Source organism: Notamacropus eugenii, chromosome 1 (assembly GCF_028372415.1).
Source record: "Notamacropus eugenii isolate mMacEug1 chromosome 1, mMacEug1.pri_v2, whole genome shotgun sequence".
NCBI lineage: Eukaryota > Metazoa > Chordata > Mammalia > Diprotodontia > Macropodidae > Notamacropus > Notamacropus eugenii.
This window is the reverse complement of record NC_092872.1, coordinates 476,085,644-476,110,212: the sequence shown is the minus strand read 5'-3', so window position 1 is coordinate 476,110,212 and position 24,569 is coordinate 476,085,644. Positions and strand designations below refer to the sequence as shown.

Genomic DNA, 24,569 nt, shown 5'->3' with positions numbered 1-24,569 from the left:
ATCTTTGGTATAAGAGTTAAAGTCATGGTTTATTTTCCAAATAAACACACAAAATTCAAGTTATAACTGATTAGGGGTCAAGTTCCCCAGCAGGTCTTAACAAGCAAGTGTTAGCAGGTCTGCAGGTCACCCACACACTTTTGGGAAGTCCAGCACACGTTGACAGGAATGTGTGTGCATAATGATTTGTTTATAATATGATACTATATGGTTACATGACACAATGCTGCATCATCAAAATTTCAGTACAGGGAAAAGACCACAAATCTACAATAAATTATTAAATTTAAGATGCATCATTAAAAAAATTTTATACAGATTTTTTAAATGATGCAAATTTCAAAAAACCACTATAGAGTTAAAGAAAGTAGATTCCCATGGGAGTATTGAGTAATTTTTTTAAGGGGGTGATAGACCAAATAAGTTTGAGAATTTCTGGTCTAGAGGAAGGTAAAACACATACATAGAAATGTATACAAAATATATGCTAAAAGAAGATACAAGGTAATTTGGTGGGAAAAACCCTAAAGCTGAGGGAATCAGGAAGGTCCTCATGAAGATGACAGAGCTCTGTTTTGGGGAAAATTGGAGGTTCTAAGCGGCAGAGGAGAAGAGGAAGACTGTAATGCAGTCATGGGGGCCAGCCTGTGAGAAAGCATGGAGGCTGGAGAAGGGATGTTTTGTGTAGGGAATCCCAAGGAAGGTAATTTGACTGGGTCAAAGATGGCCTGAATGAGAGTAATGTATAATAAGTTTGGACTGGTATTTTGCAGCCAGGCTTTAAAACAGGGCTTTAAATGACAAACAAAGGGATTTGCATTTGACTCTAGAATTAATAGGAAGCCACTGAAGTTTACTGAATCAGGGAACAGCATGGTTTAGGTAATTCACTTTGGCAGCTGTGCGGAGGATGGGTCTGTATCCCGAAGAGATCATGAAAAAAGGAAAAGGACCCACATGTACAAGAATATTAATATCAGCCCTTTTCGTGGTGGCCAAATAATTGGAAATTGAGGGGATGCCCATCAATTGGGGAATGGCTGAACAATCTATAGATGGCAATCTTGGCAAAAAGACAAATTAAGTTACTATTGTAACTCCAGGAGAGAGGTGATGGGAGCCCTAACTAAGGCTATTGCCATAGTCCAGGAGAGAGAGGATGGGGTGCCTAACTAAGGCAGGGTCATATGGAGCAGAAAGGAGATGGATGTGAATAATGGCACAGAAGCAGAAATGATTAGATACCTAGGGTGACAGGGAAGTCAAAGACAACTCCAAGGTTGAAAACTTTCGTGACTAGAAAGGCTTTGGCTCTTTTATGGACATAGAGAAGTCAGAAGAGGACTTTGGGGAGAATATGAGTTCTGCTTATGAGTTTGATGTGCCTATGAGATGTCGAGTCAGCATTTATTAAGTGCTTTATGATGTACGAGGCTAATCTCCGGACAGTTCAGAATGTCCTGTAGAGGTTAGTGATGTGAGACTCTCAGGAGAGAAGCTAGGACTTCATTTAAAGCACTGGAATCCACTACAGAGAGAATAATTAAACCCTTTGAAATTGAAGAAATCCCCATAGAGAGAGTGTAGAGAATGACAGGCTATGTCAGGGGGATGGGGAAGAGGGGGTTGAGTTTGGGTAGGGATCTATTGGGTATGGTATTTGGATTTGGGCAAAATATGGGGGAGCAGGATAGGAGGAAGGAAGGGAGAATTAGGGGTCTGACCTTCATCCTGGCTTGCCCATGACCTGACCTTTAGAGGATGGACCAGCTGGTTTAAGGGAGATTGTTCCATCCCTTCTGAGACAAACTGTCTGTAGAGCCCCCACTTTGGGGAAGTAGACCCATACTAATAATAGCCTTTCTCTTCCTACCCTCAGGGTCCCGGAAGGAAAGGCAGGTATACAGGAAAGCAGTGAGGAAGCTCTTTGGGGTGGAAGCCTCCGGGAGGAGAGACAGGATCCGGAGGGCCAGTGGCCGAGGCTGGGCCTTCTGGAGGGATGACATTCTGGAACCAGCCAAGAAGCCCAACATCATGGGGAAGTTAAAGTTGCTGGAGCCACCTGTCATCGGCCAGGACATCAAGCTGGCCATCTGCCTCACCAACCTGACCTCTCGCCTGCTGAGGGTCAAGGTGAACCTGAGTGCAGCCACCATCCTCTACACCCGGAGACCAGTGGCTGAGATCCTGCATGAATCCCATTCAATTAAACTAGAGCCTGAAGAAGGTAACTTCCCTTATTCTAGGAGAACTGATCTGAGTGAAAGGTCTCAGTGCACATCCAGGTCTGACCTTGAGAGGTCAATGGGACATGGGGGATATCTTCCCCTTTGGGCAGTGATGGGGGTGGGGGTAGGGGTAGGAGGGAGGGAAGGAACAAGGTGAACCTGAGCTTCCTGCTCCAATCATTTAGTAATGGATTCATTTGGATTCAATTAGGGTGGATTGGGAAGACTTCTTCAAAGAGCCAGTGCTCAATCCAAGCCTTGGGGACAGGAAAGACTCAAACAGAGAAAATGGGTTATCTCCTTAGAGGCCCGTAGCTTTTAGATCAAGAAGAGAATTCTTTAGAGGGCATCTAATTCTAGTCCAACTCACTTGTTTTAGAGCTTAGGAAACTGAGACCCCCAAAATGTAAGTGACCTGTTCATGACCACCTGGAGAGAAATAATAGAGGCAGGATTTGAACTCAGGTACTCTGACTTCATGGCCATCACTCTTTCTATCCCAACCCTCCTTTAAGGGCAGGGACTGTATCTTACATGTAGTTAAACTTAGACAGGACAGACTCCACCGGAAGCACTCAAGATATAATTCATTTGAATTAAGCAAAAATTTATGAAGTTCTTACTGGATACAGAGCACCCTGCTAGGCACTAAGGGAGAGACTGTATAACATAGACATAATCAGTCAACAAGCATTAATTAAATGTTCACCATTCCAAGCATTGTGCTAAATCTTGGGGATAAAAAAATGGCAAAAACAATTCTTGCCTTTAAGGAGCTCACATTGGGGAGAATTAAGGAAAATTTCCTGGAGAAGGTAACTTTAAAGAAATTATAGGAATCCAACAGGCAGAGGTGATGCATGTTTGCGGGGGTGGGGTGGGGAGTCAGGAAGAAGAGAGGTACACTCTAGCACAGATAATTTAGTGGGAGCAAAGATATGGAAGTATGGGATGGGAAATGAAGAACTACCTTGTTTCACTGAAGACCACATGGAGGGGAATAATTGGTGACAATACAGGATTTTGGTAGCTTTCCTTTCTCTAGGTTTTAAATTCCTTCTTATGGCTCTGTGCAAATGTTACTCTCCCCATTTTACAGATAAGAAAACTGAGCCTTAGGGAAGTCAGAGAGTTTGCTCACAGTCACACAACTAGAAAGTGCCAGAACCCAGGTCTCTTGACTCTCTGTCTAGTTCTCTTCCCCTATAGCCTGGTTGCCTCCACAGTAAGCTCCTCTAATGATGGGAGCACCTGTGGGTCAAGCAAATAATGTCTCTGGTCTGTCTTTACAAGTATCATGGCACAAGGGAAAGAACATTGGTTTGGATTCAGAATAACTGGGTCCACACCCTGAGACTTAGTAGCTATGACTACAAGGGGCACCACCATGTCCCAGACCCTCAGGCTCATAACCAAGGTGCCTTCCTTACCTCCTCATTCTTGCTCACCCTCCATATCCAATCAGTTGCCAAGTTCTGTCTAGTCTATCTTTATACAATCTAGTATATATGACCCTTCTCTCCTCTGATGATGGACTATTGCAGTAGTTGCTGGGAGGGATGGGGTGGGAGGGAGTCCATCTGCCTTAAGTCTCTCTCCACTTCGGTCCATCCTCCATGACCTTTCCAAAGCAAGTCTGACCATGTCAGCCCTCAATTCCAGTGGCTCCCTTTCACCTGAAGGATCAAATATAAAAGCCACTTTATTTGGTTTTTAAAGCCCTTTAGAATCTGGCTTCCTCCTTCCCTTCAGTCCTTTTAACCTTATACCCCACCACATACTCATCAATCCAGTGAGACTGGCCTCCATGCTACTCCTCAAGTGAGACACTCCATCTCTCAGCTCTGGGCATCCTCTCTGACATGCCACATGCCTCCTCATCTCCCTCCTCATCTCTACCTCCTGGCTGCCTTCAAATCCCAGCTAAAATCTCACTTTCTAGAGGAAAACTTTCCCAATCCTCCTTCATTCTAGCATCTTCCCTCTGTGGACTATCTGCAATTTATCCTGTCTATACCACGTTTGTATATAGTTTGTTTTCATATTGTCTCCCTCATTAGACTATGAGCCCCTTGAGAGCAGGAACTGTCTTTTGTCTTTCTTTATATTCCCAGAATTTAGCACAGTGTCTGGCACATCCTGTGTACTTAATAGATGTATAGTGACTAATTTGACTGTGACTTTATGAAACTCACTTCGCATCTCTGGGCCTCAGTTTCCCTATCTGTTAAATGATAGGGGGTTGAACTATGTGATCTCTGCACAGAAGTTATAATCCTTTAAAATGCCTATTTTAAATTTTTAAAAAATTTTATAAATATATATAAATATATTTTGTATTTGTACTATACATTACAATTTATATTTGTATTACAAATTAAAATTTATAAATGTATACATAAATATAAAAGAAATAGATAAAAATATAAAATGCAGAAATATTTTATGCATTTTATGTATATGCATCAGCAAAGTTGTGTCTCAGTTAGGGAGATAATATGTACATTGAGAAGGAAGATCATTGGCTCTGAATTCAGAGGATCTGAGCTCACTTTCTGCATGATAGAGGATCTGTTTTGAATCTTGACTCTCTCACTTACTACCCAGGTGGCCATGGGCAAGTACTTTGTCCTCTCTGAATCTCAGTTTCCTCATCTGTAAAAATGAAGGGATTAGAGCAGAGCTATAAGAATTCTTCCTAGCTTTTAATCCTATGATTCTAAGGTATAAATATAGAGCTAGAAGGGATCTCAGAGGACATCTAGTTGAACCCCTTCACTTTTCAGATGAAGAAAATGAGGTGTATGGAGGTTGAGTGACTTAACAAAGGTCATACAGGTAATAAGTAACCAATTCAGGATTCAAATTGAGCTTGTTTCACAGGTAGTGAAAGACCTTGGCAGGATTTGAACCCACATCTTCTGATTCTAGTGGATAAAGTTCTGGGCCTGGAATCAGGAAGACCTGAGTTTAAATGTAGTCTTAGATCTCTTTAGCTGCGTGACCCTGGGCAAGTCACTTAATCCCATATGCCTCAGTTTCTGCATCTGTAAAAATGAGCTGGAGAAGGAAATGGCAAACCACTCCAGTACCTTTGCCAAGAAAACCGCCAGTGGGTTGTGAAGAATTGGATATGACTGAACAGCCACAGGTGCCTCTCACTCCAGAGTCAGAGTTCTTTCCACTGTACCCGATTTCTTCTCTCCCAAATGGCAGCCCAAGTGGCAACCTCCAATTTTTCTTTCAGAGAAGAGGATCCCAGTGGAGATCTCTTACTCAGAGTACAGAGAAGACTTGACAGACGACAAGAAGATCCTGGTGGCTGCGATGTGCCTGGTCTCTAAAGGGGAGAAGCTCCTGATAGAGAAGGACATTACCCTGGAAGACTTCATCGCCATCAAGGTCAAACCAGCCCAAGGGACCAATTGGCTCCCAAAAGAGCCTTGGGTTGTTGGGGTGAAGGGTGGTGGGTGGTAAAGGGACAATAAAAATTTATGAAGTGTCTGTTATATGCCAAGCACTGTGCTAAATGCTGAAGATACAAAGAAAGGCAAAAGATAGTCCCTGCCCTCAAGGAGCTTACAATCTGATTGGGGTGACAGCATGTAAACAACAATGTGCAGACAAGATCTAAACAGGATGAACTGGAGATAATTCCAGAGGGAAGGCACTGGGATTAAAGGGAATCCAGAAAGGCTTCCTGTAGAAGGTGGGATTTTAACTGAAATTTGAAGGAGGCCAAGGAAGCCAGGTGGTGAAGACCAGGAGGGAGAGCATTCCGGGCGTAGGGGATAAGCAGTGAAAATGCCCAGCTTGTCTTGTTTGAGAAACATCAAGGAGGCCAGTATCACTGAACCAAAAGGTATGTGAAAAAGAGGATAGTGTAAGAAGACTGGAATGGCAGGAAGGGGTCAGGTTTTGAAGAGCTTTATAAGGCAAACAGAGGATTTTATATTTGATCCTGGGGGTGATAGGGAGTCACTGGAATTTATTGAATAGGGAGATGACATAGTCAGATATATATTTTAAGAACATCACTTTGGGGGCAACGAGGTGGCACAGTGGATAGAGCACAGTCCTGGAATCAGGAAGACCTGAGTTCAAATCCAGCCTCAAATCCACTTACTAGGTGTATGACCCAGGGCAAGTCACCTGTCCCAATTACCCCCAGGGGAAAAAAGATCACTTTGATAACTGAGTGGTAGATGGAGTAGAGTGGGGAGAGACCTCCAAAGGTCCATTCCCTCCTCCTTTATCTTGCTAAGATTCTACTCCTCTTTTTGGGAGCCTCCAAACTTAGTCGGGGATGATAGTGCCTACGAGGGAAATGAGGTCAAATGTTCAGAGACCAACCTACTATGGTATTTCCCCTCCAGATGCTGGGTCCTGCTGTGGTAGGTGAAGTTCTTGCTGTGGAGGTCACGATTGCCAACCCCCTGTCTGAGCGGGTAGATGACTGCATGCTGATCATGGAGGGCAGTGGGCTCCTCAGAGAGCAGCTCAACATCGAGTGAGTAGAGGAGGTGTTAGAGGAGATGAGGGGACAAGAGGCCCCAGGGCCAGGGAGGGGAAAGGAACTAGATACTGCAACACCCTACTGCCTTGAGTATTTCAGGCGGGCCTGGTTGGGGGTGGGGGCTGAGAAGAGACAGAAAAAGTCCTAGAAGCATAGCCAAAGGATGCACTTTTGTCTACCTTGTAAAATTAGCTGTGTGACCTTGTACAAGCATCTCTGAGCCTCAGTTTCCCCATCTAGAAAATTTATTGGGAAGATCGGAGGAGGTGGTGTATATTGAGGCAGAATTGTGATACAGTACAAAGAACTAGGGACTGAATCTTTTATCAGACACTCACTAACTCTCTAGACCTCAGTTTCTTTATCTGTAAAATGGGAATAAATGATACACCACCTAACTCACAGGGTTGTTGTGAGGAAAGCACAATTTGCTCTTTCTAAGGTCCCTTTCAGATCTATATCCATTGATCATAGTTATAAAAATAATGAATACAAGGTCTGCAAATGATAAAATGCTATGTAACTAAGCTATTATTATCACACAGTGAGAGCTAAAGTAACTTAGGGGAAGAAACTTGTGAGCTGGAAAAATCAATAAAGGCTTCCTGGAAGAGGTGAGACTTAGCTGGGCCTTGAAGGATGGGAAGGATGTAGACAAGTGGAGAAGAGAAAGCAGAATATTCCAGGCTTGGGAACCACATAAGCAAAACCACGGAGGTGAGAAAAGGATCTTGAGGAGACATTGACTGTCTGAAATTGAGGGAAGGTTCATGTAGGATAGGAGAGGGGAGATGAGGAGAGGAAGTGATACTTGAGAGTTAAATTGGAACCAGATGGTGAAGACTGTCAGACACCAGACAGGGGAGTTTGGACTTGGTCATATTACAGGCCACAGAAAACTGCAGGAGGTTTTTAATTGCAAAGGAGTTTGTACTGTTCAGTCCTAGAGACAAGAGGGGCCTGAAGGTCTGACCCTCATTCTTTCTTCTTGTTCTAGTGTGCCAGCCCTGGAGCCCCAAGAGAGGGCTAGAGTCCAGTTCGAGATCACACCATACAAAAGTGGAAACAGGCAGCTACAGGTGGATCTCATCAGCACCCACTTCCCAAACATCAAAGGCTTCCTGGTCATCGCTGTGGCAACCACAAAGTGATCAGGCTGACAAGGATTTGGGGAAGCAGCGATGGGAGACACATATCATAGTCCACCACCTTCTAGTTCTAAGAACTCAACTTGGAGTACCTGAGTTCTAAACCAAGCCAAGCTTCTAACTCATCATGGGCCTCCTTAGAGAACTAAGATGGACTCAAGGTACAGAATGAGACCTATTTTCAGACATGGCCAATTCAGGAATTTGTTTTGCTTGACTATGCATATTTGTTACAAGAATTTTGTTTTGTTTTGTTTTTTTTCCTATAGGGAGAGGTAGGAGGGAGAGAAAATAATTTTTTGTGAACTAAAAATTAAATAAAAAAACCAAAAATATATATATAAATAATAATAACTAGCATTTATGCAGCACTTTAAGGTTTGCAAAGTATTTTATGTATTAACTCATTTGATCCTCACAACAGCTCTGTGAAGTAGGGTACTATTATTATCCCTACTTTACAAATGAGAAAACTGAGTCACAAAGACATTAAGTGACTTGCCCAGGGTCACATAGCTAGTGTCTGAGGCAGGATTGGAAATTAGGTTTTCCTGACACTGAGTCCTATACTCTATCCACTATACCATCTTTAAAAAAAAAACTTTACAAAGTACTATATAAAATTATTGTGTAACCTTGGGCAAGTTTCTTTGCCCACTCTAGTCTTCAGATTCCTTCTAAAGGTAAAATGAGGGGGTTGGGTTCTAAAATCCCATTCAGTTTTGATATTCTATATTCTATGACTCCTTCTAGCTCTGATATTCTATGTTCTGAGGTGCCCTGAGCCTCCTTCCTCTCAACCTTGACCCTTCACCTGCCCCACCACAACCCAATATTCTGTATTCTGCTTCCCCAGCTCTGACGTTGTCTTCTATATCTTAAGGTTTTGGTTGGCTCTGATGTACTGTGGGTTGAATGGACTCATGAACTTCCATGACCCTATGACTTGTGAGAATTGGAAAAAGGACATTGGAAGTCTCCATTAGTCATCTTGCAAACCAGGGGGAGCAATGGGGGCAGCTCCTCCAGGGCCTATCCTACTTTCAGTATCTTCACTATTCTCATTATCTCCAACTTCACTGCCTACAGCTCCCACATGAAGGTCTGTTTGAAGGCCAACCTGTGGTAAAGGGATTTCTCCATGTTACTGCCTCCAGACACACCCCAGCACATCTTGCTCTACTCCTTCCCTTACCCTTAAGTGCCCTCCAGCCCCAAGTCATACCGCCTACCTTCATATTTGTCTCACCAGCTCTTCCCCAGAACTGCTCCTGTCAGGGAGGAGTCTGCTTATGGTCCAGCATTTGAAGGCTTCTCCAGCTGACACCAAAAATACCCAAGGCTCAAGTAGGTAAACTCAGAGGTTTATCTTTTTCCCTCTCTGGTCCATCCTCCATATTCCCTTAGACTGCCCTACTGGGAAAGACTTTTCCTTCACAGGGCTCCTTGGGTGTCCAATGGACCCTATACTATTTGACAAAGTGGGAACAGGGATAATGGTATGTTTTTTTCCCTGAGGCCTCTCACACTCTCTAGGGATGACCACTCCCACCTAGCATTAGCCTCTGATCCTCACTCCCGCCAAAGATTGCCACTTTCCATAACTGCTCCCAGGGCATAACTAGGAATGAGAGAGAGCAAGTACCACTGCTACAAGTGAGGGCTTGGGCAGGGACATACAGAAGTGGACTGGGGTGAGGAGTCAGAGGTGGAAGTGACTCCGGGTGAAGACCAGCCTCATTCTCACTTAGAGAATCCCCCACAGTGGGCACCTTGTAGAGAGCCAGGATGTGTATCAGCCATGTTATTAGGTGGTGTCATGAGGTCAACTCACCTAGGCAATATTTCAACTCACAGCCCTTTTCCACTCTGGCTTAAATTATATCTAATTCAGTGCCTTAGTCCTTGGAACTTCCAGTACTCCCCTAGTGGTACCTCTCTCCCCTTTCTCCTACTTCCCTTCATAAAATCATAAAATACCAGAGCCTCAGAATAGAGGTCAGCACTGGAAGAGACCTTAGAAAAATGTCAGAACTAGGAGAGACATTAGAGATGACCTCCTCCAGCCCTTAGAGAGGGAAGTGACTTGCCTAAGGTCACTTAGAGTCAGCAACAGAACCCAAGCTTCTTGATTGCCCTGGTAGTGTTTTCCACTGTGCTGTGCAGAACCTACACTGGGGCCAAGTTCACCCAAGTCACCAGGATAGTGTGTTTCCTTCCTTCAGTGAAGACCCCCACATAGACCCAGAGAGGCTGAACAGATTTCAGGGCTCTGAAGCCAAGGCAGAACAGCTGGGTTGACAATCCCAGGGTCCAAATACAGATGTGGAGCAGCTGTGCTGATAGCTGGCACCCTCCAGCTTTTCCCCCTCTCTTGAATTCCCGAAATGAAGGGGAGGATCCTCCAACTGGAATCTTCCCAGAGTCATTTCACAAGTAGCATTTATTAGGGCCCTGCTGCATTCAAGGAGCTATGCTCATGGTAGATACGTCAAAAAAAAAGGAAAGAAAATTAATGTAATTCTTCACCTCAAGGAACTTATAGTCTTCTAGAAGTGATACAATAAGCACATAAATAAGTCCACTATATGGTAACATGTGATAGAAACAAAGGAGAGCTCCAGAGAAAGAACTCAAGGATAATTTAAGGAGGAAGATCTTTCTCTCAGTTGAGGTCTCCGGGAAGGTTTCATGGAAGAAGGTGGCATCCCAATAAAATAATCTCAGTTGCACCCTGAGACCAATGACAGGGCTTCAGATAGGAATTCAGTCCCTGTATTCATTTACTGATTTAGCAATTAAATTCCAACCTCCAAATAATGTAATGGCTTGTTTCATGTCATGGTGAGCTCTCCATCATTGGAGGGGTTCAAGAAGACAAATGTACTACTCTCAAGTAAAGAAAGAAGAGTATGGCTGGGTGTGGTCAGTGAAGGTTTATGGAGGATATTAGAGCTGCGCCTTGAAGGAGATGGAGATGTGGAGAGGAAAGACAGGCTAAACAGCAGGAAGGCTGGAGCACAGAAGTCCCTGAGGGGAGGGGGTGGCCTGGTAACTGACCAGGGTCAGAAGAGAGGGGAATCCTTGAAACCTGAACTCCAAGAGAAGCTTGGCCATAATGCTGATGGGAATGGAGATCCTGTAGCTTCTTGTACTGGGGAGGGACATGTGGAAAGCAGGCTTTGGGCAGATTATGCCACAGACAACTAGGGCACTGAGGATCCAGTTCCCTTTTGAGGTTATTTACAAAACAAAAACTGTCGATGCTCCTGAATTTAAGCACTGGGCAGAGATACTAGTTTCAGGTACTCCATTGAGGAAATATAAGGAAGACACACTCCTTGCTCCTATAACCCAAATCTGCCTCTTCCTAAACATTAGGGCCAAGCTGTGTTTGGCAATGACACAGAATAATTCCATCCTATAGGAGGTTGGTTAAAAGCAAGCCTTTTGGGGAAGGAGATGATTGACCTAGAATTCTTTTTATCTACCTTTTCTGGGAGGCCAGAGTTCCCTTCCATGGGTCTATCTTCTTAGCCATAAGGGCCAGAGGGAGACAGATTGGGCCTCTCCCAAACCAGACTGATGCGGAAAACCCAAGGTAAAAGATCTCTAAACTAGTTAGTTATATTGGTTGATTTAATGGGAACCAAACTGGTACAAACATTCCTCCTGCCATTGAACTCATAGGTTGACAATGCTTTGCTGCCTCCCACTTTCTGGGACCCTAGTTCCCTGGTTGAACTGGTTTCCGTTCACGGAGTATATGGCTGGACCCAGTTCAAGGCAGAATTACAAAGGAGGGGAATTCAATATCTCATTCTACCCTTGGGGCCAATTTAAGCATCAGTAAGGGAGATATTTTGGGGTGGGAAAATGGCTATCTTCACATTGTCCACAGCCTATACTGTCTAAGGTCAGCCCTGCTCCCAACTTGCAAAACAGGAAGGATACCCAGCAGGGAATTTGAACCAAGTACTCTGCTTTTTGAAAGCTACCAGTTTCAATGAAAGAATGAACTATACCCAACAGCAAATTTGGCATTCTGAGGCAGATTCTCTGGGAACCAGTCCCTGCCTTGCCTTGCCCTGTCCTGCCCATGCCCTACCCTAGTCTTCCTCCCAGCTTTCTGGCGCCTAGGGATTAATTTGTCAGCAATGTTGCCAATACTATACTTGGACTTCCCAAAGAGTGTGGTTTTTGCATCTCCACTACAGGCTAGGACGAGCAAGGGTCACATGGGCTGAAAATGAGTGACAACCAAGGAGGGAGGGTCAGGCAGGTAAGGCTGAGGACTATGAGAAACATCTTGGATTAAAATGTTCTATCAAACAGATCTAAGATCCTGAGAGGAAATTTTCTCTCTCTCCATAAGAAACTGGATCTAATAGCACTGGGCCTAAACTCCTATTAGCAGGACAGCAGTGGGGTGAAACAGATACATTCCTCCCTCTGTGCTGATTTCTCTAATATTATAGGATATCCTGGCCTAAATAGCCTACTAGACCTTGACCCTGGGTCCAGACTGATCCCTGATTCCAACTCCAGACCAAGCCCTGACCCTGGTGAAAGCTTTTAGCTCGGTCCCAGACTGAACCCTAACTCTAGTCACAGGATGAACCCCAGACATACCCTGAATGCTCATCACAGGCTGAGCCCTGAGTGGCAGGGTTTTCTTAGAGACCTCCAGGCTCCTTTTCTGTCCCAGTCTGTAGTAATACAGGGGACCATTTCAGAATGATAACCCTCATGCTGTAGCTTCACCTAGAGTCCAGGGGTTCAACCAGAGTCCTTTGACTGAATCCAAACTTCACATATTCACATACTTCACAAATTCCCATAATAAAAGGATTTGTTCTATGAAGTTTGGATTCAAGTTTGGACTGCACTTGAGGACATAGAGGCCTCAAGGTCACAGGTTCCCCACCCCTGATCTAGACTGCCTCCTTCCTCACCACCCTGATGCTGAGATGTGGGTATGATACGAGTTGGGGGATAGGGGTAGGGGGACAGAGTTTGGAGGAGGAAAATATTAACAATCCTGGAGCTTATTAAAGTCCATTTGGGACGCATCAGGGGGCAGCCCGAGTTTCTTCCTTGGTTCAGGGACCCACTGAGCAGACACTCCCTGGTATTCTCAGCTACTTGTGGATTCTTGGTCATGGGAGTATCAAGAGCTTATTTGCCTGAAAGAATTGAAACCCAAAATTTAATTTAATTTAATCCAAACTTTCTTTGGATTAAAAAATCAGATCCACATGGAGATGTTCACACACAAAGATATGTGTATATACATGCACACACACATAAGCACATGTGCACACACACATATACACACAATATATATAAATACCCAAGTATGTGCATTCATTGGTAAGCCATAAAGCAGTATAGAAAACGTGAACTAGTTATCATTATTATTAGACACATGCCCAGACATGCTCCCAGTTACTATTGAAATTTGATTCAATAAGCATTTTCGAAATACTTATGTGCAAGACTTTGTGCTTGTTGGCAGTACAGAAATGCAAAATGACAGTCTCTTACCTCAGAGAAGCTTAGAGTCTATTAATGTGGACAGAGCATGTAAACAAGGAAGAGTGTGATGGAAACAAAGAAAAGATCTAGAAAAAAATGGCCTGAGAAAAATCTATAAGAAAGAGATCACTTTCAATTGAAAGAATGAGACAAGGCTTCATGGGAAAAGTGGCGCCAGAGCAGAAGACTGGAGGAAAGAAATTATTTTCATAGAACAAAGAGGTTATTACTTGACCATTCTAGACTTTAGCCCCTTGATTTGTAAAATGGGAGTCATAATCCTTACACTATAATGATCTCCCAGAATTGTTGTGAGGCAAGAACTCTGTGTAAACTTTTTAAGTGTCACATGAGCTTTTAGTATTCAAAAGATTTGTGATTTCATCAGTATGGCTGCTCCCTCTATCAAGGAGAACTGCAAGGCCACCATGCCTAGTAGATGGGCCATAGGAACTGCAACTGCCCCAAAAAATCATCTTCTAGTGGCCAACTTGGGGATGCCATTAAGATCGCTTGCACAAATATATGAAGGAGGCAGATGGCAAGTCAGTTTCAAGGAACAGCTAGTAGTTCAGTTTTCTAGGAATGTAGAGTACCCAAAGGGAAGTCGAGGAAAAGTATGGAAAGTCGAGGAAAAGTATGGAAAGTCAAGTAGGCATTAGATTATGGAGGGGCTTAAATACTGGGATAAGAATTTCATGTTTTCTCCTGTAGGTAATAGGGAGTCATTGAATGTTTTTGAGCAAGAGAGTGACATATAATCACAGAATCTTGGAGCTGAAAGGAACCTCAAAAGAGATCTAGTTCAACCTATACTCAAACAAGGATCTTCTCTACAACACACTCATTAATCTCATCCTGCCTTTTCTTAAAGATTGCAATTGAAAAGGAATCTACAACCTTCTAAGTCATCCTATCCCACTTTGGGATAGTTCTAAATGTAAAGAAGTCTTTCCTGACATGAATGGCCTAAATCTTCTTCTTTCCAACCTCCACTGTTCCTTGTTTAGCCTTATGGGCCAAGCACAACAAGTTAAATCTCTCTTCTGTAGGAAAGTCCTTCCAGTTCTTAAAGACAGCTTTCTTATTTCTCCTAATTCTCTTCTCCAGGCTAAACAACCCAGTTCCTTCAATTGATCCTTGCACAATTAGCATGATCTCAAGACCCTTTAATATCCTACTTGCCCTGCTATGGACATTCTCCTCCTTATTTCTAATGAATTCTCTATCCTACTCCCCAAAGGAACTATTCCCAATCTTTTCTTCTCAGGTTTCCCCTATCACCTCTTCTCCCTACCGCTCAGCTGAGGATCTTGCTTCATCTTTTACTTGGGAAAGAGACTATGAGACAGGAGCTCCCTTGTAAAAGGTATCATGATATCGAGGTTAGAAGGGACTTGGAGTCAGGAGGGGCTAAGTACAAATCCCATCTCAGAGATTTGCTGACCGTGACACTTAACTTCTCTTAGACATAGTTCCCTCCTCTGTAAAATGAAGGGGTTGCACTCAATGGCCTGTAAGGTCTTCTCCAGCTCTAAATCTATGATCCTAGAGGGCAAGTGCAAGAGACTTCAGAGTCAGGAACCCTGGGTTCAAAAATAAACTCTAGCACATTTAAATAGTTGGTCAACTTCCAGCAATTCACTTTAGCCCTCTAGACCTCAGGCTCCATATCTATAAAACAGGAAGAATACTCTCACTACCTACTTCGTAGGCTGCTAATTTTTTGAAAGCCTTAAAGCACTAAGTAAATGTGCATTATTATCATGTACACACAGACGTACCCTCGTTGCTGAGCCTTAGCTGGTCCAGCAACGTGGAAACAGAAACCTCAACAAGTAGAAGCCAACTTGCCCTTCCCAGTTTCCAGGTAATTTCCAGGAGCCCTGGGTTCTGGGCAGTCCTCAGTTACCTGGGTAGAGAGACTCCCCTCCAGATGGAAATGGCTATGAGCCACATGGGCCAATGCCAGAGGTCCAAAATCATTCCGTGATTCTGCTAATGTTCATAACCCAGTAGTGCCTGATGGTCACTCCAGTCATCTGCCCCATGCTTCCCCCTAGTGGCCTATATATGAATCACAGCACTGAAAGAACTTTAGAGCCCAGAATCGGGGCAGTTCAACCATTCCCTTTGTTGGATGTGGGGGAAAGAATTGTAGACACATGCTCCCAGGGAAAGGGCACCTTTCTGACCGTTAAGTCCAACTCAGCCTTCTAGGGCTGACTCAAGACCATTGTCTAATCATTATCTTTTATTTTTCCTATCCTTAGGATCCCTTCTGGATGGTGGTCCTCTACCCCTCACTTCTTTCCCAAACCATCACTCCCTACACTGACCACATTCTTCTCATACTCTCCCTTATCTGCCTCCACCCCTTGATGAGTTCAACTCTACACTTTCCTCTACACTTACACTTCTTGCCCTCTTATATTGTTGTCCACACTTTGCCAAGTGCCAACCTTGCACTACTTCCACCATTGCCCCCCTTTGTTCCAGTATAATGTCATAAAGCTGTGCTACATCCGCTACAGATTTGTTACATAATATCAACTGGACCCTCATGGCTGCAAGACAATTTTTTTAACACTTCCCAAATGGAGTCACTGTCCCACTCACCACAGTAACTACTACAAACCTTTCATAACTCTTCAGTCTCACACAATGCCCCCCACCCCAAAACTCTCAGCTGAGAACCTTGCCTCCTACTTCACAAAAATAGAATAAAATTGAAGATATTCACCAAGATCTTTCTCTTCTCCCTTCTCCCGTGTCTCCCATTCCTCAAATGTCTTGCCCCACTATCTCTTCCTTCAACCATCTCACGTGAACAGGTGGCCCTTTCTCCTTGACAAGGCAAAACTGCAACAGGCATCCTTTCCTATTCCATCCTGCCATCTCCAGCAGATTGCCCCACTCTCACATAGATTTTCAATCCATGTCTACTGCTACTTCCCTGATGCGTACAAACTCATGTCTCCCTCAACCTTAAAAACCCCTCATTTAAGGGGTGGATCAGTGGAATAGGTTAGGTACTCAAGACACAGTATTCAATGAATATAGCAGTCTACTGACTGATAAACCCAAGGACCCCAGCTTCTGGGATATGAACTCACTATTTGACAAAAACTGCTGGGAAAATTGGATAATAGTGTGGCAGACACTAGACATAGACCAATGCCTGACACCATACACAAGAATAAAGTCCAAAGGGGTACATGACCTTGGTATAAAGGCTGATACTATAAACAAATTAGGGGAGCAAGGGATAGAATATTTGTCAGATTTGTGGAGAATGGAGAAATTTATGACCAAACGAGATACGGAACATTATGAAGTGCAAAATGGATAATTTTGATTACATTGAATTGAAAAGGTTTTGCACAAACAAACCCAATGCAACCAAGATTAGAAGGGAAGCAGAAAACTGGAAAAGAATTTTTACAACTAGTGTCTGTGATAAAGGTCTCATTTCTAAAATATATAGAGAACTGAGTCAAATTTAAAAGAATACAAGTCGTTCCCCAGTTGATAAATGGTTAAATGATATGAATAGGCAGTTTTCAGAGGAAGAAATTAAAGGTATCTATAGTCACATGAAAAAATGCTCTAAATTACTATAGATTAGAAATGCAAGTCAAAACAACTCTGAGGTACCATATCACACCTGTCAGATTGGCTAACATGACAAAACAGAAATATGATACATGTTGGAGAAGATGTGGGAGAGTTGGCACACTAATTCATTATTGATGAAGCTGTGAGCTGATCCAGCCATTCTGGAGAGCAATTTGGAATTACGATACAAAACAAAGGGCTACAAAAATGTGCATATCCTTTGACCCAGCAATATCACTTCTAGGACTGTATACCCAAAAGATCACAAAAATGAGAAAAAGTCCTCCATGTACAAAAATATAGCAGCTTTCTTTGTGGTGGCCAAGAACTAGAAATCAAGGGGATGCCCATCAATTTGGGAATGGCTGAACAAGTTGTGGTATATGAATGTAATGGAATACTATTGTGCTATAAGGAATGATGAACAGGAGGATTTCAGAAAAACCTGGAAAGAATTATATGAGCTGATGTTGAGTGAAATAAGCAGAACCAGAATATTATACACAGTAACAGTCACAGTGTGGGAGGACTATTTCTGATAGACTTAGCCCTTCACAGCAATGCAAGGACCTAAAACATTCCCAAAGATATCGAGGCAAAATGCCATCCATATCCAGAGAAAGCATTATGGAACTAGAATGCAGAATGAAGCAGATTATTTTCTCTTTTATTATGTTTTGTTTTGGTTTGGTTTTTCTTATGGTTTCTCCCAATTGTTGTTTTTTTTTTTAATTAATTAATTTATTTAACTTTTAACATTCATTTTCACAAAATTTTGGGTTCCAAATTTTCTCCCCATTTGTCCCCTCCCCCCACCCCAAAACACTGAGCATTCCAATTGCCCCTATCACCAATCTGCCCTCTCTTCTATCATCCCTCCCTTCCCTTGTCCCCATCTTCTCTTTTGTCCTGTAGGGCAAGATAACTTTCTATACCCCATTACCTATATTTCTTATTTCCTAGTAGCAAGAACAGCACTCAACAGTTGTTCCTAAAACTTTGAGTTCCAACTTCTCTTCATCCCTCCCTCCCCACCCATTCCCTTTGGAATGCAAGCAATTCAATATAGGCCATATCTGTGTAGTTTTGCAAATGAATTCCATAATAGTCATGTTGTGTAAGACTAACTATATTTCGCTCCATCCTGTCCTGCCCCCCATTGCTTCTATTCTCTCTTTTGATCTTGTCCCTGCCCAAGAGTGTTGACTTCAACTTGCTCCCTCCTCCCATTGCCATCCCTTCCTGCCCCCCACCCTGCTTATCCCCTTATCCCCCACTTTCCTGTAGTGTAACATAGGTTTTCATACCAAAATGAGTGTGCATTTTATTCCTTCCTTTAGTCGAATGTGATGAGAGTAAACTTCATGTTTTTCTCTCACCTCCCCTCTTTTTCCCTCCACTAAAAAGTCTTATGCTTGCCTCTTTTATGAGAGATAATTTGCCCCATTCCATTTCTCCCTTTCTCCTCCCAATATATTTCTCTCTTACTCCTTAATTTCATTTTTTAAAGATATGATCCCATCCTATTCCATTCACTCTGTGCTCTGTGTGTGTGTGTGTGTGTGTATGTGTGTGTGTGTGTAATCCCACCCACTACCCAGATACTGAAAAGTTTCAAGAGTTACAAATATTGTCTTTCCATGTAGGAATGTAAACAGTTCAACTTTAGTAAGTCCCTTATGACTTCTCTTTGCTGTTTACCTTTTCATGCTTCTCTTCATTCTTGTGTTTGAAAGTCAAATTTTCTTTTCAGCTCTGGTCTTTTCATCAAGAATGCTTGAAAGTCCTCTATTTCATTGAAAGACCAATTTTTCCCCTGAAGTATTATACTCAGTTTTGCTGGGTAGGTGATTCTTGGTTTTAGTCCTAGTTCCTTTGACTTCTGGAATATCATATTCCACACTCTTCGATCCCTTAATGTAGAAGCTGCTAGGTCTTGTGTTATCCTGATTGTATTCCCACAATACTTGAATTGTTTCTTTCTAGCTGCTTGCAATATTTTCTCCTTGACCAGGGAACTCTGGAATTTGGCCACAATGTTCCTAGGAGTTTCTGTTTTTTGGATCTCTTTCAGGCAGTGGTTGGTGGATTCCTTGAATACTTATTTTGCCCTCTGGTTCTAAAATCTCAGGGCAGTTTTCCTTGATAATTTCATGAAAGATGATGTCTAGGCTCTTTTTTTTGATGATGGCTTTCAGGTAGGCCCATAACTTTTAAATTGTCTCTTCTGGATCTATTTTCCAGGTCAGTTGTTTTTCCCATGAGATATTTCACATTATCTTCCATTTTTTCATTCTTGTGGCTTTGTTTTGTGACTTCTTGGTTTCTCATAAAGTCATTAGCCTCCATCTGTTCCATTCTAATTTTGAAAGAACTATTTTCTTCAGTGAGCTTTTGAACCTCCTTTTTCATTTGGTTAATTCTGCTTTTTAAAGCATTCTTCTCCTCATTGGCTTTTTGAACCTCTTTTGCCAATTGAGTTAGCCTATTTTTCAAGGTGTTATTTTCTTCAGCATTTTTTTGGGTCTCCTTTAGCAAGCTGTTGACCTGCTTTTCATGCTTTTCTTGCATCTCTCTCATTTCTCTTCCCAGTTTTTCCTCCACCTCTCTTAACTTGATTTTCAAAATCCTTTTTGAGCTCTTCCATGGCCTGAGCCCACTGAATATTTATTTTGTCTGTTTGGGATACAGAAGCCTTGATGTTTATGTCTTTCCCAGATGGTAAGCATTGTTCTTCCTCATTTCAAAGGAAGGGAGGAGATATCTGTTCACCAAGAAAGTAACCTTCTATGGTCTTATTTTTTTTCCCTTTTCTGGGCATTTTCCCAGCCAGTGACTTGACTTCTGAGCTTCCTCTTCACACCCACCTCGCCTCCAGATCTGCCCAGCCAGTGCTTGGGGTCTGAGATTCAAATGCTGCTTCCCAGCCTCAGGTTTTCAGCAGGGGCGGGGCTACTATTCAGTTGAGATTAAGTTCAGGTGCTCAGGTGGAGGCAGGGCTGCCACACGGGGCTCAGTTCTCTCAGGGGGTTTATGTGGAGACCTTCAACAATGGATCCGAGCTCCTGACTGCTTTGGGAGCCCCTGTTCGCTGCCACCTCTGCTGCTGCCTCCCGAGGGGACCTGAGTTATGGGGACACCCCACTCCCCTCTCGGCCACCCAAAAAGATTCTCTCACTGACCTTTGTCACCTGTGGGTGGAGGGACCTGCGCGGCTGCTGGAGATTCTGTCCCTGGAGCCTGCTCGGATCTGCTCCTCTCAGTGCTGCACAGCCAAGGCAGGACTGGGCTCTGCTCCGGGTCCAGGGCGCAACGGACCTTTCGGGTCAGTTTTTCAGGTCTCTCTGGAACAGTAATCTCCTCCACTCCGTTGTTCTGTGGCTTCTGCTGCTCCAGAATTTGTTGGGAGTTCTTCTTTACAGGTAATTTATGGGCTATGGGTTTGGAGCTAGCATATGTGTATCTTTCTACTCCGCCATCTTGGCTCCTCCCCCCTCCCATTTGTTTTAATTCTTTTATGCAACATGACTAATGTGAAAATGTGTTTAATAAGAATGTATGTGTAGAACCCATATAAGATTGCACACCGTCTCAGGAAGGGAGGGGGGAGGGAGGGGAAGAAAATCAAAGATTTATGGAAGTGATTGTAGAAAACTGAAAACATATAATTTTTTGTTTTAAAAAAAGGGTCACTTGAGGCTTTTGGATTTGGACTGGGAAGACAGAAAATAAAATCTTTGGGTAGATAGATCTGTTCTTGAAGAATACCACTATATCATATGGCAATTGTTTTTGAAACCAAATGTAATTTAAGATAATTTGTTTCAAAAATTATTCTGGTGAGGCTGCCCTGGTTAATTAAATAAAGCATTCAGAAATGGTTTAGTAAAAAAAAGAAAAAGAAAGTGTTAAATAAGATTGTATGTACAGAATCCATATAAGATTGCGTGTCATTTTGGGGAGGGAGCAGAGAGGGAGGGGGAGAAAATTTAAGACTTATGGAAGTGATTGTTGAAAACTGAGAACAAATAAATTAATTTAAAAAAATTTCATTTGAACTATTCTGACCCTTGAATACTTGTCTACAATTGGTGATTCCACTTCTCTCCTTTCACTCTCTTCTAACCCTTCTGCAGTGTGATTTCCAGCTTCATCATTCAACTGAAACTGCTCTCTGCCAAGTGACCAGCGATCTCATAATTGCCAAATCTAATAGCCTTTTCTTTTTCCATGATTCTCTGTAGTCACCATATTCATCATTTCTTACAGCAAGGCAATGTGCCATTACCTTCATTACTACAATTTGTCTAGCCATTCCTTAATCGCTACACATCCATCCTGCTTCCAGTTATTTGCTACTGCAAAAGTGCTGCTATGAATATTTTGGTGTATATGGGAATGGTCTTTTCTCAATAATCAACCTCAGCTTCTCTGCAACTTCTGAAACTGTCCTTCACGCTCTTCTTCTAGATAGTCATTCTTCTCTAGGTTTTCATGACACTACTCTCTCCTGGTTCTCCTACCTGTATGAATGACCCAGTTGCTGATCTTCAACTAGATTCTACCCAAGGCTGTAACCTCTATTCAATCTTACTCGGTGATCTCTCAGTTCTCATGGGTTCCTTTATCATCTTTATGCAGATGACTTGCAGATATATATGTGTGTGTGTGTATGCATGCATGCATACATATATACATACAATCCTAGTCTCTCTCCTGAGCCATAGTTCCATATCCAAATCTTCATGACCTCATTTTGGGGTTTTCTTGGCAAAGATACTAGAGTGACTCGTTTGCCATTTCCTTCTCCAGCTCCTTTTTACAGATGAGGAACTAAGGCAAATAGGGTTAAGTGACTTACCCAGGGTCACACAGCTAGTAAAGGTCTGAACTGCATTTAAACTCATGAAGATGTTTTCCTGATTTCAAGCCCAGAGCTCTCTCCACTGAACCACCTAGCTGCCCTAGTTCCAAATCAACTACCAAATGAGACATCTGGAACTAAATGTCACAGACACTTCAAATTGCATATACAAAACAACTTATTTATCTTTCCCCCGCAAACCCAATTCTCTTCTCGGGTTCCCTGTAACTGTCAAGGGTGCCACTGTTCTCCCGGTAACCCAGCTCATGTGAATATTATCCTCAACTCTTCACTTAATCCATTCAGTTGATGAATCTTGTCATTTCTGCATTCCTTTCTCTTGCATGGAGCTCCTCCTCTTGTCCATTTATAAAGCCTCCACCCTAGTACAGGGTCTCATCACTCCTTGCCTAGATTACTGAAAAAGTCTGCTAGTTGGTCTCCCTCTTTATCTCTCCCTGCTCCAATCCATTCTCCACTCTTCTGCCAAAATGATCTTAAATACAAGTCTACCTTATCACCTCATTCAATAAATTCTAATGGCTTCTTATTACCTGCAGGATCAAAACACGATCCTGTTTGGCTTTTAAAAGTCCTTCACAACTGGTACACATGCAAATGCATGCACACACTGGCACACACACTCATCTCCAATTCTCCTTGTTCAATCTACCTTTCCCCACCTTCACTTCTACTGGCCTTCCCTCTGAGATTATGTCATCTATCTTTTATATGCATAGTTATTCACCTGTGGTCCTTCCCATTATAATCTGAGACCTTTGAGGTGAGCAACAGGGCTATTCCAATTCTTTGTATCCTTCGTGCTTAACGTAGTCTGCTATATGGCTGGTGCTTAACAAATGCTTTTTAACTGACATGATTCATCACTAAATCCAAAAGATCTTCCGATGAACTGCTGTAAAGCCATTCCTTCCCTCTCTTGTACTTGGAAAATTATAACTGAACTTAAGACTTTGTTCCTATTATGAAGTTTATCTTCTTAGATTCAGCCCATCATGACTTAGGTACCGTACTCAGTTTAGCTATCCTCATCTTTGTACTACTTGCAGATCTAATAAGCATTCTTTCTAAATCTTCGAGTCACTAAAAAAATCATTAAAACTGCACAAAACATCTTACTTCACATTCCCAAATGCATTCTAAATGGATAGTGACCTTAATAGTAAAGATTGTATTTTTAAAAATTAGAAGAAAAACAAATCATACCTCTCACAGCTATGGGCAGATTATATTCTTAACCAAACAAGGGATAGAGACAATTACAAAAGATAATTTTGATTACATGCAACTGAAAATATTCCACACAAACAAAATTAATGGCGAGAATGACAAGAAGGAATTGAATGGGGAAAAATTTGTATCAAAACTTTTGTTAAATTTGCTATTAACAGATCTATATATAATATGTAGATCAAGAGAATATCTGCATATAGATCTTTATACAGCTATATACCTATATATATTTATATTTACATATTTGTGTGTATATACGTGCATATATGACTTACAGCCATTCCCCAATAGTAAGTGATCAAAAGATGTAAATAGTTCTCAAAAGTACAAACAACCATACGAAAGGATGCTTGAAATCATTTTAAAAAAATGCAAATCAAAACATCTAAGGTTTCTCCTCATAGCCTTACAAATTCGCAAAGATGACAAAAGATAGGAATAGCCCATGTTGGAGGGGATATAGGGAGATAGGGACGCTAGTGCCCTGTTGTTAAGGCTGTAAATCAATGCAACCATTTTGAAAAGCAATCTGTAACTAAACAAAGTGGCTAACATACCTTTTGACCCAGAGATTCGACTACTAGGCTTATATTCTATGGAGGATATTGATAAGAAAGTCCTCATACACACCAATATATTTATAGCAGTACTCTTTGTGATACTAAAGAATTGAAAACAAAGCAGATACCTATTGATTGGGGAATGGTTAAACTTCAGTATGTAATGCGATACTGCTGAGCTCTAAGAAATGACAGATATGAATACCATGAAAAAATCTGTACCAACTGATGCAAAGTGAAGCAGAGTCAAGAAAATATACACAATTACAATTAAATAAAATGAATCATTAAAAATGAAGAAGTGAATGTTGCAAAATAACAAAGAACAAGCAAGGCTTGAAAGAAGACATCCCATCCGGCCTCTGTGCAGAGGTAGGAGGTTCATAAGTACAACATTGCACATATTTTTAGATTTTTTCAATATATTGATCAGTTTGATGACTTTTTTTTTCTTTTGCCTTAAAAAAAATATTTCTTATATGGGACAGCTTTCTGGGAGAAAGGGGAAGGATATTAGGGAAAATTATGGTGACTTAAAAAAATGAGTAACCAGTAAAATCTCATTTTTAGAAAACTGCACCTTAGGTCATACCACTAGCAACCTCTTTCCAAGCTGACTTCAAATCCTCTGGGTCCAGCCCTACTAGTTCTAAATCCACCTAATTACAGTACTTTTACTGTTCTAGTCTTTTTCTCACTATCTCCTCCCTCACAAAGAAAAAGAAAACATAAAAAATGTTTCTATTACCTCAAAAATCACAACTATTCAACCTGACCCAGAGGACACTCCAAAAATTCACAAGTAATTTACAGCAGGACAAAAACTTTGTATTTTATTAGTTT

General features: G+C 42.1%; 1 protein-coding gene across 1 annotated transcript in view; it reads left to right on the top strand.

Moving 5' to 3' along the window:
• TGM6 (transglutaminase 6) overlaps positions 1–8,256 on the top strand; it is a 48,206-nt gene extending 39,950 nt beyond the window's left edge. The window contains exons 10-13 of the mRNA XM_072632397.1: positions 1,880–2,227; positions 5,476–5,630; positions 6,605–6,738; positions 7,742–8,256. Coding sequence (XP_072488498.1) covers positions 1,880–2,227; positions 5,476–5,630; positions 6,605–6,738; positions 7,742–7,895 — 791 coding nt within the window. The 3' untranslated portion in view covers positions 7,896–8,256. The remainder of the gene's footprint in view (positions 1–1,879; positions 2,228–5,475; positions 5,631–6,604; positions 6,739–7,741) is intronic.
• The last annotated feature ends 16,313 nt before the right edge of the window (positions 8,257–24,569 follow it).